This window comes from Chaetodon auriga, chromosome 19, assembly GCF_051107435.1.
Source record: "Chaetodon auriga isolate fChaAug3 chromosome 19, fChaAug3.hap1, whole genome shotgun sequence".
Taxonomy (NCBI): domain Eukaryota; kingdom Metazoa; phylum Chordata; class Actinopteri; order Chaetodontiformes; family Chaetodontidae; genus Chaetodon; species Chaetodon auriga.
In genome coordinates this window covers 13,652,992-13,669,747 of record NC_135092.1, presented here as the reverse complement: position 1 = coordinate 13,669,747, position 16,756 = coordinate 13,652,992, and the positions used below count along the sequence as shown (strand labels likewise).

Sequence of the window (16,756 nt, the reverse complement as noted above, 5' to 3'; positions counted from 1 at the left end):
GATGTCTAATAACTAAAGGTAATGACCCCTCTGACAGGGTGGAGGGCTATTGTGCCAATTTCACAGCTGACAAAAAACTGATCACGAACATACAAGCTCGGCCGAAGACGATCATTCAAATTTCACTGATCAAGACATCATTGTGTCAAGCTCTGTCAAATAACGGGCATTCTGCTGGAAGAGATATTTATCTTAAACCAGATGACATACAAATTTCACAAGGGAGATAGAGTGTATGTAGTCTGTATCGAGTTTCCATGGCTGATTTAGAAGATAGATGAAAGATGGGGATCACATGCAACAAAGGTCCCTGGCCAGACTTGAACTGCAAATGTTGCGGGTCATGAACTTAACCTGTAGGCCCCCAAAGCGCCCCCATGTTCACATATTTTCGTTTTTCCTTTTATGTCCTCCACAGTCAAATGGTTTATTATTTAGTCTCCCATACACGAGTGTTAACCAGTGTGTGGTTTTTTAGTATTTTCTGTCCTGTACATGCTGCTCCAGCACCCTGTGACCCTGAACAGAAATGAGCAAATAAAGACACTGAACAAGAGGGGTGTCATTTTCCTTCATCTCTACATTACAATGCGCCTTGAACATACTTGAGGCTTTGCCAGGCTAGCTTACAGGCGTCAAACAGGGAAAAACTGTGGGGTGACGCTCATTATGAGGAAGAAGAAAAGCCCTGTTGTGCCCATTCTGAAACATATCCAAACAAGAAGAAACTCCCCAGAGATCCCTACATTTTCTGTAACCTAACTCGTCTGGCTGATGACCATAAGTTGGCACTGTTTTCTTCTTGTTGTGTACAAATGAAAGTTGGCTGTAGCTAGAATTTGAGGGCAATCAGTAGTAGTCAATCACATGCCAAAACCGCTGTCTGTTAAATCCTTACACTGTTTCCAGCTGTTGTTGTTTTCCAGTAGTCCAGTAGTTTTTGTGGGATTTACAGCTAATATTGAGCTTCACACAAAGGTGCATTTTCAAACATTGCGTTGCTGAAACTTACAGAATGCATTTCCTTAGAGACAAAAGGTTTAATTAATACACTCACTGTATGTCAATTTTCGAATCGGTTGAGAGATACCTATGACAAATGATGTGCAACCACGATCAGAGCCAGTGATGTGGTCTTCCATGCAGCACACATAGCATGGTAAAAGATGCGTCCTCTTATATGTCAGAGGTTTGCCCTGTGGCCTGCAGCTCTTGATCGAACCACGGATGCATTAAAATAAAGGGATGAGGACTCCAAACAAGTCAGAAAAGTTTCTACTGTCTCCCACCTTGGACGTCTGTAGACACCGGACTGGCACCAAAAAGGTTCTCTTAAGACTAAAGCTATGTTAATTTGTACTAGATCTAATAGTATCTTAATGGTGCAATGGCTAACTTTTAGTGTGTGTCTGTGTGTGTGGGTGTGAGAATGTGACATTTCCTGTGGCTGATTTCACAGTAAAAGCATTCCACTGCTTTCCTGATATGGAGCAGCAACATTAGTACAGTAGAAGTTACATTAGTACTATCAAATATAAGAACTCATCAGAAAACTGCTCTTGGATCAGAGTTTCTCAAACTTCAGCGATGGTCCCCTTCAGAAGCTGAAAAAGCACCCCCACACAATTTTTAGCAGTCATTTACAATGATAGGGGAGGCAACTAATGGAAAGGTTTAATGTTGTGTTTGTTTATTTTCCCGTCATAAATCATGTTCATTCAGCTTAGTTTCATTCCATATTTCGCCTCCGCTGCAGTGGCTCTATGGCCCCAGGCTGGCCTGCCCCCCAGTTTGAGAGCCACTGTGTTAGATGAAAGTAAATACATGAGAGGAAGTTGATGAGGAATGTTGCTCGGATGATCCATGTTTCTTAACACATAATGTGGGACTGTGCAGCATCTGTATCTGTCTGCATATCTGTTCACATCCGAGTCTTTTTGTTGTGGGACTGCATCTCTGGGCAACAGCTAATTTTTGAGCACTTAATTCTAAACAAATTAATGGATTAAATAAGCTGCAATTATAATATGCTTCCATGACTACAATGGGAAATTATACACACACATGTACCTTCAACAAACACTTCAACCTTCAGAAATAAATGTAACCACCAGGGGGCAAATTTCCCCTTAACCATAAAATGTGCAAAGTTACCAGACAAGACTGTTGTCAGCTTTAAAAAAAAAAAAAAAAGTCCTCTTTCCTTTGAACCCTCCCTCCTCAAAATGCCACTCTGTTTTCCTCTTTCCTCTGACAGCCCTATTCAGGGAATGGCAGGAAAACAAATGAAAGGCATCATTCCTTCATTGAATACTTTTATAGAGCCTTGCCTGCCGTCACACACTGCCCTAAAATTACAGGAGGTACATATTTGACGGAAGTGTGACATATTTTGCTTTACTGAGTATAAGAACAACAGTCACCAAAAGAATCTCAGACTAAACAACAGTTTCGCTGCCTTGGTTATTATAATTTTACTTCAGTTTAATTACTTTTGGACTTTGTACCAAAAATGGCACTGGTGTGGCAGGGACATGCTGCTGCAGAAAGCATACTGAAATAGCAATAATGGGTGGCTACTAAACTGTAAACTGAGGCTTTTTGAAGATATAAGCAGCTGCACATACACATTATCAATCCAGGACGTATTTTTGTGTTTACACGTGAACGTGATAGACAAGCAGATATCAGATAGATAGATAGATAGATAGATAGATAGATGGATAGATAGATAGATAGATAGATAGATAGATAGATAGATAGATACTTTATTCACCCCCAAGGGAAATTCACAGACTAGAATTAGACTAGAAAGGAGTGATCAAGTACACTCTTGTGTTGTGCTCAGACCTGTTTTTTTGTTTTTAAAAACAGGCCTGGTAACCTACTTTAGATTGTAATCTAGACCATGATCCATCAAAGTCCACAGTAAACTTAAGGTGGTACTCGGTTTATCTGAGCCACACTCAGAAAAAAATGCCTGAAATACAGTGAGAGTTGTGGTTCCAAAAATCCACTAGCCCGCTCAATCCTTATAATCTGTGCAAGCTAGCCAGTGAGATCATACCTCCCCACTGTACAGTACACAGAGGTGCCAAGAGGAGAGACAGGTCTTTGCTTGCCCTTCACTGCCTCCGTCTCTCTCCCAGGCAGCTGCATGCAGAGGTCTGAACCTGCCTGCTGGGAAGCAGCATGGCGCTGGCTAGCCCAGTGCTAACTAGCTGGGGCTCACCAGGAAGGAAAAAAAACATTGATGTAAAACCCTGTGTTGATATTGCCCTCTTCTTGCACTGTGACTCACATCCCCCTCTCGGAGTCTAACCTGCTCATCACAGGAGAAAGGGGGCAGAGAGGGAAAACAAGTACGGCCCGTGTCACTGACCCTTTGCCAAATTCGATCCATTTACCGGCAACGGCTTTCATTCTGTTTTTCTGACCTTCCCTGTCCTGTCCCCCTCTGTGTTATGCAAGACTTAGAGTCAGTGGAAAGTATTCCTGCCAAGGCAATCACAGCCCAACAGAAACATTTGGTAAACTTATCAGTTAGCTGAATGCATGGCATGCATCCGGTTCGATGGCAAGTGATCGTTTTAAAAAGTTAGAACAGTTTAGCTTCATCTCAGGTGGTCATTTTATCCAACGTTGTGTTCTACATTGATAAATATACTTTGTTTATGTCACCAATACTTTCCACTGATGTCTTGAGATAGAAAAGCAATGATTCTCCCCCAGATTTTTTTTTTTTTATAGATTTTTTAATTGTCCTACCCCCTACTGAGTATTAATTGCATTGTTAAGCATCAAAGCTGAGGCAGTTAAACATAGTAATAAATGCAAAATAAATAAATAAATAAATAATTGATTTATGGTAGAGAATAAGACTCCCTGTACCTTGGTTATATCGTGTGTTGTGCCATTCTGGGCAACATATTAGGACACAGCCCACCATGAAGGCATTTCCATAAGCCAAAACTAGTAAATAACTAACCACTGACTATAAATAAAGGAGATGAAGTAACTGATGATGTCACTGCTGGTTTCTATGTGTTATGACTGAAGCTTCAGAAGTCTGCTTTCTGTCTAGCGCATTAAGAAAGCATCATCTGATGGGTCCTTAGAAAGAGCAAACCAGGAAAATAACCAGGAAACAGACAGACTACTTTCTATGATCATGGCCGACAAGACACACAAACACACAAAGAAGCATCGCCAGGTGAGACTCTTTTCTTCAATGTGAGAAAGATGTCATTACTTGCTTAGCAAAGCATGGTGAGGTTTTGTGCAAGCAGCTGGTTAGCCTTCCCCAGACGTCTCCCCAAGGAGTGCAGTGAAGTTCTCCTTATGGACCATGAGCATGATTAACTCATTAGGGCAGGGCTATATTTCAGGTATATTTGTGGTTACTATGGCTGTCTGATATCATTCACTCATTCATTAACAAGGAGACATGCAGGGCTGGAAATTAGCACCAGACACGGGGCAAATACATGTGAATTGGATCAACCCACCAGCCACAATCGTGGGTACACAAAGGGACCCACCCAAAGATGAATCAATCAGTCAAATAACAGAAAATTACTCAGCAACAATTCTTGATTTCAGCTGATTTTCAAGCAAAAATGCCGAACATTTCCAACTCCAGCTTCTCAGTTGTGATGATATGCTGCTTCTCTGTGTCTCAGACACAGACACTATATAGAGAGGTGGATATACCCACCGTGGCATCTACCTATCGGTTTGGCAGACTGCTGTTTTGAACCCTGCAGGTTTCTTTTGGAGCCAGAAGTGACATTAGGGGTTAGCAAGAGCAGCGGTTAGCAAGTGGGAAGTTAGCTGTTCATTGTTTAAGTCTAGAACACCAGACTTTGGTTGAGATTTGCACCATAAATTCACATTAGTTAATTTGCAATGCTTCAGTCTCTTCAGTTTTCTCTGTATTGTGGAAGTTTGTTAAATGGTTACAGAGACAGTAGAATCAAATGTGAGAAATCTAATAAGGGTGTTGCATGTCTAAATGTTTTTATTATGGGCTCCAGACAGACAGATGGCTGGAACATCTCCGACCACAGGATCAATAGCCCAAGCTAATATGCATGCATCAATATCAATATCAGTGAGTAACTAAAACCACCATATGCTGTAAAAAAAAAAAAAAAAAACTATCCCTTTACAGCCCTACAGAACATCTCAAAGTTCCACAATCTATTTGGTATTATAGTCCAGAAAAACATTTTCCAATCACAACTTAGAGTAACACATCTGTCAACCAGTTTACTACACCAGAGGTCCCGACTGAGCCAAAATAACACCATACCGATTGCAGTTTTCTGCTCATTACATGCTTGCTTAAAGGCCACCATGTTAGCAGCAGTAAGTCATAAGTGATTGTGTGGCTTCATGAAACAAACTGCAATCTGTACTAGTCAAGTGACAGACAACGGTTCACAAAAGAGACCAAACAAGCAACCAATCAACAGTTCAGACTCATCATACCATCTCTGCTGCTGCTTGTATTATTAATGTGTGGTAAGATTCATTATGAGCTGTTAAAATTTATTATTAAATGCTTTGAAGTGAACATCACTTTCTCTCCTCCAGGTTGTGCAAGCAAGCCCGTTATTCCACTGGCAAGCTGCATTCTCAGTGATGCAACCACAGCAGCATTGAAGTGTACGCTGTTGTGATTTGTGTTTGTGCATAGTAACATCTGCATGTTGGTGAAGTGAATAGATCCACTTCATTCCCTAGATTAACAAAAGTCAGCCCAGTCTATTCATTTTCGTTATGTAACTTACTTTGTTGAGAAGTAGGAAAGGTGTGTTAGTATTTAATCCAGTGAGGGCATGAGATGCTCCCTGACACTCTCATTAAACAAACCTATACAGCTGGACAAACTGATATCAGTTCTTACCGTGCACAGCAAAAACGTTACAGGGCTGGGTCCCATGGCGTGTCGACTCTCTCTTCCCACCCTTGATGAAGGCCGGCAGACTGGGTCTCCTCTGGTCCCCTACAAACTTCCCCGGCTGCTGCCCCATAAGGGCAGGGTGCCAGGCCGCAGCCGGGACTCTCCAAGCTGGACTCAGTTGCTCGCCGTCCAACAGCGGGCCACCAGGCAGCGAGGGGATCGGGAGAAGACAGGAACCCCTTTCCCCTGCTCGGTCTGTCTTCTCCTGGAGTATGGGTGATGCGGGTCACCTACGCAGATCCGTATTACTCCAGTATATCTCTGTTTGTCGTGCATTAATGGAGCCTGAGTGCTTCAAAGGTCAAAGAAAGGCATTTCAAAGTAACCTAGAGGGGAAAAAACATTAAGAATGATTTTATTAAGAGTGACATCCATCTTTCAGACAAAAAAAAACTGTATACAAACACCTTACAAAGTGTACAAATGACCCTGGTTTACGCTTAGACTGCAACACACTCACAGATTAAGATTAAGGATGTACTTTGAAAAAAACATTACAATTAATCCATGCAAGCTGGACAGAGAAGTTTCTCTAACAAACAGCTCTCTATATGCGATACTTGCTCAAAGTATGCTCCTGTTTGATTTTTAACTGTCCTTCTTCAGCTATGTTGTCAGTACATCTACATTACCTGTGCTTCCTTCCTATATATAACCCAAAGTCCCTGTTACAACTGGGATGCACGACCACTGAGTTTCCTCCTTTTAATGCTAATCAAGCTCTTTAAATGACATGCTAACGCTGCTAAACGTACAGCAGCCAGGAAATTTAGGCTAATGCTGAACAGCAACAAGGTGCTCGATACAAAAACAATTTACATCGAGGACGTGCAAATTATAGCTGCAGCAGAGCATTAAGTATTATTACAATTAACCCTTTAGTATGTAGGCAACTTATTTCAGTACAAAAGCCATGTCAAAAACTTTATATCCTCAGCAGTAAGCACCTCAGTGAAAATGACAGACTTCTATCACTTATCCCAAACTTATACAGTAGTTACAAACTTCTGGAATAAAGACAAGCGTAAATGGAAACTTACACGGCCATGGAAACATTTATATTGTTGGTTAGCTGGCGACCTCAAGCTAATGCTGAAGGTAGCCATGGAGGCTAACTAACGTTAGCTGGTGGTATGCAGCGCCGGACCCTTAAATGCACATCGAGCACTCAACAGTTGGATCTCGCTGGGTCGCTGTTAACACGCTGGTGGTAAACGTCGGACAAGTGCGCTTAAATGTCCACAAAAAACATCTCCGGTCACCACTATTTAACGCTTTAAAAGTGCTCTTCCCAAAGCTGGAGCGTTCAGTTTGTTTCAAACTTCCGTGTCCACTCTTCCCGTCTTGCGGAGTTTCTTCCCCTGTGGTACCCGGACTAAAGGCACTTCAATCAAGGAGGTGAAGAGAAATCGAGGAAACTCAGCTGGCCAGAGACCGACGACTCTTTCTGCAAGCGCTTTCCTCTGTTTACACTCTGCGAGCTGTTCGTTGCCGACCCCTCGGTTCGCGTACTTATTCATCGCTTTCACGTGAATATCTCGCCAATAAACTTTGGCCGAGCAGTAGTAGTGTCGCTGGTGCCGCCATACTTCCATACGCAAGGTGGTTTACAGAAATATGTGGGTGGGGCGACGTGTGACGTCACGTGCGTGCGTGGGCTAGTACATGGGACCAGAGCAAAGGTTTTATTATGCTGTGAGTGCAGGAGGACAGAGCAGCTCCAGCTCCACTGACAGGAGATCAGCTGAGGAAGGCAAACGACCAAAACCCGCTTTTCCAAGTCTTTTACTTGATAGAATTTTCCCTACATTCTGGTGGGTTTTATGTAAGGTATGTAACTTAAAAGATGTAGTGTTTTAAAGAGGAGAAAGCTTATTTTTTTTTTTTTTTTACTTTACTCCTCCAACTCACATGCAGCATTATATATAAACCCCTTATGGAGACTTGAGTAAGACTTCAATAAAACACACCACACTAAAAATTACTGAAAATTATAGAAAATTTATTGCATACAACAGTTTTTTGTATACTACCACACATTATAAAAAATGTTTTACTATACCTCTGTAAAACTTAAGAACAGCTGCTCTAATGATTTCTGAATGCTGCAGGATTTGAAAAGTTACCCATCATTTCCATTAACAGGCAAACAATCAGCAGTTTTGTTATATAAAATGCATTTAGAGCTGTTCAGCTGCACAACAGACTGTCACAACAGGAAGGGTGCTTTGAAAAAAGGTCAGCTCAGTCCTCTGATACAGCTGGTCAGTCCCTGACGAAGCTGCTTGACATGATCTTGGTCTTGTTCACAGGTCGTAGTTAGGATTTGTGCTCTTTAACCTTCCTGTTCCAACAGTTTCTGTTGCGTCAACATTATAATCTCCTCCATCACTTCTGGTTTCAAGATGTCCTTGACCTATGGAGACAGCATAAAGCCAAGAATTATAGATGAGTCACGCTGAAGAATATCTGGTTTCAACACCACACACATTGTATGGATCCTGGTGAAACTATTTACACACCAAAAGCTTTATTAACTAAATTTAACAAACACTCCCCACTACAAACAAACCAGTGCAGTAATTTCTTCAATGATTTCAGCCTTAATAGTGGACATATTTTTTGTTACTGAGACAAGTCATGGACAGTTTTTAGCAATGACTAATTCAGTCCAGTGATTGACTGATAAGGGTTTTTCATTGGCCAGTGTCAATATTTATAGAGCAGGGCAGCCCACGGCAGATACATAATGCTGATATCACGTTGTTGTTTTTTCATCTAACAATAAACAACTCATAAATTTTAAATAAAAATGTATCAGCTAAATAAATGTCCACAAGTAATTAAAAAACTCAACATCTCATTGTTTCCTCCTCCAGCTCCTTGAGTTGCATTTATCTAACACTAATGTATTATTCACTTCACAAAATGACTCATAAAATAACTGGACAGGACTGGGTTGGACTTTTTAGCTCGGGCTATGAGCAAAAGAGAAAACTTTCCAAACTAATGCCCACGTCAACAGTAAGTGTGCCTCGTCGATGTGTGAACGACGATATGGCGACAGCATGTCAGCCAACATGCTGAGATTATAAAAGCACTATTTATGAGAAGCATTAGTGATGATGTCATCAATTCCTCGCCCAAAAAAGCAATAAAATCAACCATGTCTGTTACACAAAGTTTTAAAACAGTGGAGTCTAAATCGTGAACTGCTGTCAGTCATTGCTGTAGGTTTCCAATATGGCCACCAGATGGCACAACACATCCCAGAAAAGTCCACTTTCTTCCATTTTATCAGGTATGTGAGGGAGAAGGTTTTAATTCAAAAACAATTACATGCCGTTGAAAACTGAAATAAGTAACTGTGGCGCATCAAATTTTATCTGACTGCTTCCTACCTGGTGTTGAACTGAGGATTCGTAGCAATAGAGAACACTGGTGTCATACAGAAGGACCTTGTGTGCAGCCAAAGCCAGTAGGCAGTTTCTCAAGCGTGAAATTACTTCTCGATCTGACAGACTGACAGGCTGAAAGACACAAGATGCACAAAGAAATCAATTTGACACAGAAATATAGATACAATTTGGATGTGGTAGATTAACAAAAAACAAGTGTCCTCTCTTTGATGATTACTCAGATATTGAACTGAAAGGTTATCTAATCAGGGATATCAATATTTTACCAAGATTTCTTAATTGAAATCTGTGTACTCAGTGATAGAACGACTGGTGAAACTCTGAAATACTGCTCTTTGCAGATTTGTCCCCACCTCCATGCTGGTGTAGAAGCCCCCAGCCTCCTCCTCCTGTTGTTCTGGTGTGGGATACAACCACACAAAGCCATTGTTCCCAAGGATGATGGACGCACCACATGGCAGGTTGTGAAAATGAGTTTTCTGCCTCTTGATCAGAGAAGGAGAAAGCTGTACCAGCACTCCTTGACCCAACTGATTGGCAGAGAAAGTAGAAGCAGGATATTAGGGTGAATTAGGAACGACAAGAAAGTATTACTATCTTATTTTTTTCAGTAACACAATTAGAGCTACACTGCAATGCAAGAATGTAATGGTACTTTATCAAGGAGCAAAATCACCATTGTATTTTCTCTGCACATCATAGTGTACACTGGCATAACTTACTTTTCCATACTTCAAACTACGGGTGTGAAGTGACAGGGCTCCATCTGAGAAGACAGACTGCACCTCCGCCTAAAAGCACAGGAAAAGAGCATCAAGAACATAATAAGTGAGGATAATAAGAGGGAGCAGCCAATGAAAGATTGTAATAAACTGTGAGTTACACTGATGAGATCGCCCTCCTGAAGGTATTCTCTCATGGTGAGCTCATCTTCTGCTGATCGTCTCCTCTAAAAGAGAAAATCAAATGAACATCTTACATAATAAACAAAAGTTGCCCTTTAACAAACTTCCCTGTCCAAACCCACTTCCCAATGGGACAATGCTAGTTCAGCAAAATACACAGAACCAGTATCTCACCAGCTCTCCCCCAGGCAGATTGACAGAAGACAACAAGAGGACAGAGTCCAGCCGGGAGTTGGTCTCCACCTTCCACCGTTTCTGTTGTACCTACATATGTCACACACAAAATATCATACTGAACAAAATAACAATAGCCTGATCTAACCATATGATTTTAGGCTACATTTTAAAGGTCAGACATCACATATGGGAAGAAACGTGACGGCAGTGCTTTACCTCTGTGATTCTGCCAACCACCACATCTCCAACCTCACCGTTGAACCTGCAATTCAATAACATACAACAAAATTATAACTAATGCACATGCAGCAGTACATTAACCAATTAAAATGTGTGGACACATCAATTTAATACCACTTGACTTTGACTGTAAATGTTTAAGAGCCTCAGTTCAATCACTTACCTGGTCTTTAGTGGTCTGACACAGATCAGCTTGTCTACTCTCTGCACCTCTCCAGCGACTGAAGCAGTTAGCTTGTCTTCATCAACATAGGTACCATGACCCCTAGGGATGAATAGTGTATAGCAATTAGCGCTGTGACGACTAATTGATTAGTTGTCAACTATTTTATGAACTGGCAGGCATTTGGATAATTGACTTTTAAAGATTTAAGATAGATATCAGTACAAGAACCAAAGGCCATCAAGCTCATTGTAGCTTCTTTCCTTCCATAACAACATGGTGTGGCCACCTTAGACACCAGCGCTTAACGAACCAGTACCAACCTCATGAAACCAGTGTCTGAAGTGATGACATCGCCGGGGACGACCAGATCTTTTCGGTCGAAAGCAGAAACTGACAGAGACACTGCTTTTCGGACAGTTGGTAATCTCATGTCCGCAGCCATGCTTGTGGTTCTTCTTCTTCTGCCTCTTCTTCTTCTTCTTCTGCTTCCCTCTAGGGCAGTTGGAAAACAGCTTAATGTGTTTTATCGCCACCTACTGAAGTATGAGTCTGAATGTTTTGTCTACCTAATATTGCCAGTAGTTTTAGAACAGCTTAATAAGTCCAGAAGTGTGTATATAATAGAAAATACAACATATCTGTAGCATTGATTTGCTGCTTTTCACCGCTCAGTGAACAAATTTCTTCTTCTTCGTCTTCTTCTCTTGCTTGTCTTCTAACTACATTACCGCCACCTGCTGCCCCGAAATATGTACCACAGAGTCCAGTATACAGTCAACATTCACTCTTTCTTTCATAAAGAAAAAAAAAAAAAACAAGATGTGACACAGTCGTTAATTTCGGCTGTTGACACTATTCATTTGACACACACGCACACGGGCGCGCTTGTGCGCTCTTTATAATGCTGAAACCCTCTTGAATCAAATCACTATTTGTTTTTAGAGGTGAGAGACTATTGCAGCACGACTAGCTAAGCCACATTTTTTCCAGGGACAGTTGTACAGCTTGCAGTTTTGGAGTATATACCGTGACGTGATATTATCTTGAGGTTTCCCCTGCATGGTCTCTTTTACACCACCAGATGTCAGCGTTGCCTTCAACCCAACTGTGCTCCAACCTTGGCTTCACATAACGGGGAGGTGACGTCAGATGTCAACACACGCAAACGTCTCCGTCGCCGCCAATCAGCTTAGAGTCGGGTAGACTCTTGTAAAGATGGCGACGGATAGGCACAGAGGAGTGAAAACTGGACGCTCTACCGCTATTAAACACCGATGGTTCAGACACCGTAAAAACTGACAAGGCGGCGGGAGCGAGAGTCCATCGACCAATTGTCAGCCGCGGTACGTTGTTTGGTGCTGTATGGTGACCCGGCGGGCCTGATTGCTTTTGTTTTCGGTTAGTCGTTGCCTTGGACAGCTCATTAGCCTCAAGTTGGAAAGCCAATGCTAGCCCTGGGCTAGCTGTGTAGCCCCATCGGCTACTGGGATCTCTCTGTACGGCATTCGTGGACTGATCGCCTGCCCAGTGTACACGCTGAACATACTTGTACATGTACGTACTTAAAGTTTGAATTTTTACGGAAACAGCACCCATGACTCAGTTGGATTAAAACAAATACTTTCGGGGGAAAGCGGAGCACCGACGACCTGGCATTGCGACACTGGAGCGTCGAAGCGGAGTGAGTTCGCCGTCATGTATTTTCTAACCGGCTGGCCCCGGAGGCTGCTTTGTCCGCTGAGGAGTGAAGAGGAGCCCTTCCACATCCAGCCCAGCTCTCAGAGGTTTTACTTCGCAGTGCTGTCAGAGACACAGCTCAGCATCTGGTTTAGTCGGGTAAGTTTCAGCCGCAGCTTCAGTCATGCTCGTGAACTCAGCTGTCCGGACAAAACAATGCGGCCAGCGTCGCTGTCATTTTAGCTAATATGAACATGTTGCGTACAGTAGACGCGATTATCAAGTACTTCGCCAAATACAACCGCTGTCGTTTATTTGCGTGGCCATTTGACTTTCCGCCCCTTTATTAAAGAGAATAATTAATAAACACGGAGAGCAGCATTGGTGCTGTGAAGAGTGAGCAACCATTTGCCGTGATGACACGGTGCCACCGTTACACACCTACTGCATACATAACAGGTGATATTGTCATGTATTATAACAGTTTGAGTACATCCGCATTCGTGTGACGCGCGTGAAAGCAAAGCAGGACAATTTCTCAGTACGTCATATGTGAACGGCGCTTCACGTGCGTCGTTGCTCTCATTTACTCCCTCATTCATGACAAAGGAGGCTTGGTGGCTTTTCATTCTCCTAGCGAAGCAGAACAAACACCGAATCGTAGGTAGTGGTGTGTTCTGTCAGGCGGCAGCCCAGCGTCATCTCACCATTCAACATCTTACATGATTAGTGTAAACAGTCATGTCAGCACCTCATTTGATCCCTGTTATTTTTCCATTTTTCCTCCACAGCGTCTCAGTGACTTGAAGATATTTCATGTACTGACGGGTTACATTTTTCTCTAAATGGATCACTTACTAAATCTTGAAGCATTTTAAGCACTGTGAACTGACCCACACCCACAGATGAGATCCTATTTTCGCCATTATCCTTATTTATTCATTTGCTCACAATGTGTTGAAATCCCAAATGACAAATAACGTCATGTCATTTGTTACCAGGGAACTTCTCCACCCAGTTAAGTAGAAGTTCAGCTTTCAGTTTTTTGGAAATGCCCAGTGGCTCATGAAGTCATTCCCCACTCAGCACTGTTTCTGGTCCCCAGTCCCCCAATGAAAAGTTGGAAAGTCCTGTGAAACTCCAGCCCTATGCTGTTTGCACTCTGAACCCTATGCTCCTGTCCACATTAGAGTTGAATGCACCAGATTTAGCCATGCCAGAGGAGGAATTTGATTTGATAACCTGCAGTGGAGGACATTGTTTACAGCAGTCTGCGCTCCACACAGCTTGTATATTATTGAGTTGTAGCAACAATGGATCAGGGTCGCTGCTGATTTCCTGAGGCCCACACAGGATGTGACCATGTTTTCCTTCCCCTCTTTCTTAAGAAGTTTGCCTGTCCGCGAGTGTCAGTGAGGCGTCCGTGAAAAGGATCGTGTCAGGAATGTCAATTGGAGCAATTTGTTCCTCATGACATGCACCTTTCACATCTGCTATAACCATTGTGTCACGTCAGTTCACCATCTAGCCCAACTCCACACGCAGATGTGCTGGAGGGTTTTGTTTATGCAGTTTTCTCAAGTACTGTATTTACTACATACTTTTAGATACAGTTCTTAAAGCAAACACAGATGGCAAAGCTGAGTACATATAATATCAGGATTGTGACTTTAAATTACATATATTGTGTGTGCTGGATTGATAACTTTGTAAGACTAGAAAAGCCTTATATAAATATAGTCCATTTACCTTCCAGTCCATTTACTCTGTGTATCAACATAGATACTATGTTCTGCTGCATTAAAGCTGCTGAGCACATTGCTCAGCAACATGAGTATGTTGCTCAGGTTATTTGGTGAATCAAGGACTCTGGAAATCTGTCATTTCCCCTGCAAGATTGGGACTGCTCTCAGCCATCATTCTGATACCCAGTCTCTTTAATCCCATCTAGCCTCTACCTCGACCAGTGCAGCCTGAGCCCGACTAGTTCATTTGAGGCACTATTACTTAATCCGTGTATCACAGTAGCTTAGCCTTGTAGTCGTTCTGTTCTGCCGCCTCCCAGCAGCTGTATGGTGCTGCTCAGGATGTCGAGGAACAGAGGGATGGAGTTTGTCGACGTGGTGGCACTATTATGCAACAGTGGCACCACACCAACAGTAGTTGGATCTGAGTGCCTGCGGAAATTAACAGCACTGTGCATGTGTGCACACGTATTGTGACTTCAGTTTAACCAACGCTAACTGCATTTGATTGTGGCGGGGCATGGAAAATGGGAACGCAGGGATGAGTTTGACATGCTACTACCTTACAAACGATTTCAGCTTTAGCTCAGGTAAAATAATGTACACCTGTTGGTTGTTTGGGATTTTGGCATGCAAACACAGGTCCCCCAGGGTCAGTTTTTTCTTTGGCAGGTCTTCCCGTGTGTCAGTGGGCAGCACACCTGCTTGCCTGCAGGGTTGGTTGAGGCAGTGAGTAACTTTTCAGTGCATTAACCAAAGTTATTGATCCTGACATTTAATAAACAGTATTTTCCTCCTCATCCAAACATACTTAATAACTGTCAGATGTAGTGATGATGGTAAAAATCAGCACTTTAATGTCATTCGTTTTGAATCCAGTGCACTGGAGTAAAAAGGCAAAAGAAAACTGTCCTAAGACTTAAAGACTGCAGCATACGTGATTCCACTGAGCTGCCATAATGTTGAACTGTTTCCATCCCCAGTTCCCAAATGTAATTATACACACCTCCTTATACAGGCTACCTCTGGTGTATTTTTAATTCTTTAAAATACAGAACACCTAATGAGTTTGTTCTGATTGTTATCTGACATTATTGCACCTCCTAACGAGGAGACAGGCCTCTCTTTCTGTTATCCACTGAGCAAGCTTCACCAGTCCAGATACTGTTGCCGCCATTAAGATTTCATGTGAGGAAAGGGACACTGTAGGTTGGAAAAACTTTAAGTCTGCTCTCTCATTTCCATAACTGCGTATGGGGGCTGACGTTGCATAGCTGGAATTACATGAGATATTTCCCTGCTTTTGTTACATGACCAGCACCGTTCAGTGTTCAGTGCCTCCGTTTTCCTGTGCAAGGACTGTTACACTTCTCACTGAAAACAGAGTTTGCTGCTTTACTTTCTAAGATACAGGGCCGCAGTATACTTCTAATGCTGCGGTTTCTAATTTCTTACTTCCTATTTCTGTCTGGAAGGATAGAGGATTGACTGAATCAAGAGAGGTCACCAGAACGGCAGCAGCACAAGCTGAAAAACATGTTTACCAGACCTATTGGCAGTGCTACGTGCTACAAAATAAATAAGGAGTCTTACAACTCTTTTGTTTACATTTGTTGATGACTCAGTATTGATTAAGCTTCAGTAATAGTCTGTTCTATTATCCTAAACAGGCCTGAAATGACTTTTTTCATTGCCTGCCACTGTGACACATTTGAAACCTGTGCACTAAATGAAGGAATCATTTATACGTTATTATAAATGACACGTGCTTCTCTGACTCAGAGGTCAGAATCAGAATACTCCTCAATTGAATAGTGGACCCCCCCCCCCCCACACACACACACAGTTAGAAATGGCACACATTAAGCTACTATAGGTTGCATGAATGCACTTACTCCCGTTTTTCAGTTGCAAAATTGCATTGAGAGCAACCGACATGGACAATTGCAGCTACGCATTGTACATTATGTGTCACATGTGACACACACACACACACACACAACAGAGAGAGGACTTATTTGTGGTCCTTCTTGTACTTACATGACATAGAGGTGAGTGCATGCTCAAACTTGCATGTGGAGGTAGTGGAGTGTGGCATTAGAGGCATGTAAAAGCACAAAAAAAACCATGTAGAAAATATTCAAAATTTGGGCATCAACTTGCATTATTCTGACAGCAGACTAAAGCACATGCTTATTATAATACTAAAACTGGTTCATTCAATGAGCTACACAACTGTCTTTACAGTGGTACTTATCTAAAAGTCAGTGTTTCAGTTTCCTACACTGGACCTGCTGTTGTGCCTGTAGGCCTCTTTGACCTGTGGGAAGAAGTTTAATAAGTAATTTTGGAGCTACAGCATTTACAGTTTTGTGAACCTGACAGAGTTTTAATTGTGTAACTCTGGGTTCCACTGGGAGCCAGTTTAGCTACAAAAACTGGTTTCTTTCTATGTGCTC

The 16,756-nt window shown here is 42.3% G+C and overlaps 3 protein-coding genes across 3 annotated transcripts in view; 1 reads left to right on the top strand and 2 right to left on the bottom strand.

The window, feature by feature from the left end:
* abl1 (c-abl oncogene 1, non-receptor tyrosine kinase) overlaps positions 1-7,587 on the bottom strand; it is a 32,842-nt gene extending 25,255 nt beyond the window's left edge. Inside the window, exons 1-2 of the mRNA XM_076757561.1 lie at positions 7,009-7,587; positions 5,912-6,294 (exon numbers count right to left, since the gene is read on the bottom strand). Coding sequence (XP_076613676.1) covers positions 5,912-6,038 — 127 coding nt within the window. The 5' untranslated portion in view covers positions 6,039-6,294; positions 7,009-7,587. The remainder of the gene's footprint in view (positions 1-5,911; positions 6,295-7,008) is intronic.
* A 362-nt stretch (positions 7,588-7,949) lies between these two features.
* Positions 7,950-12,087, bottom strand: exosc2 (exosome component 2). Its single transcript, XM_076757403.1, has 9 exons — positions 11,196-12,087; positions 10,873-10,974; positions 10,686-10,731; positions 10,467-10,556; positions 10,271-10,336; positions 10,110-10,178; positions 9,741-9,917; positions 9,370-9,498; positions 7,950-8,384 (listed from the first exon to the last, which is right to left on the bottom strand). The coding sequence occupies exons 1-9, from the start codon at positions 11,315-11,317 to the stop codon at positions 8,304-8,306; spliced, it is 882 nt and encodes a 293-aa protein (XP_076613518.1). The 5' UTR covers positions 11,318-12,087; the 3' UTR covers positions 7,950-8,303.
* A 483-nt stretch (positions 12,088-12,570) lies between these two features.
* ric1 (RIC1 homolog, RAB6A GEF complex partner 1) overlaps positions 12,571-16,756 on the top strand; it is a 33,580-nt gene continuing 29,394 nt past the window's right edge. The window contains exon 1 of the mRNA XM_076757400.1: positions 12,571-12,711. Within this exon, the coding sequence (XP_076613515.1) occupies positions 12,571-12,711 (141 nt within the window). The remainder of the gene's footprint in view (positions 12,712-16,756) is intronic.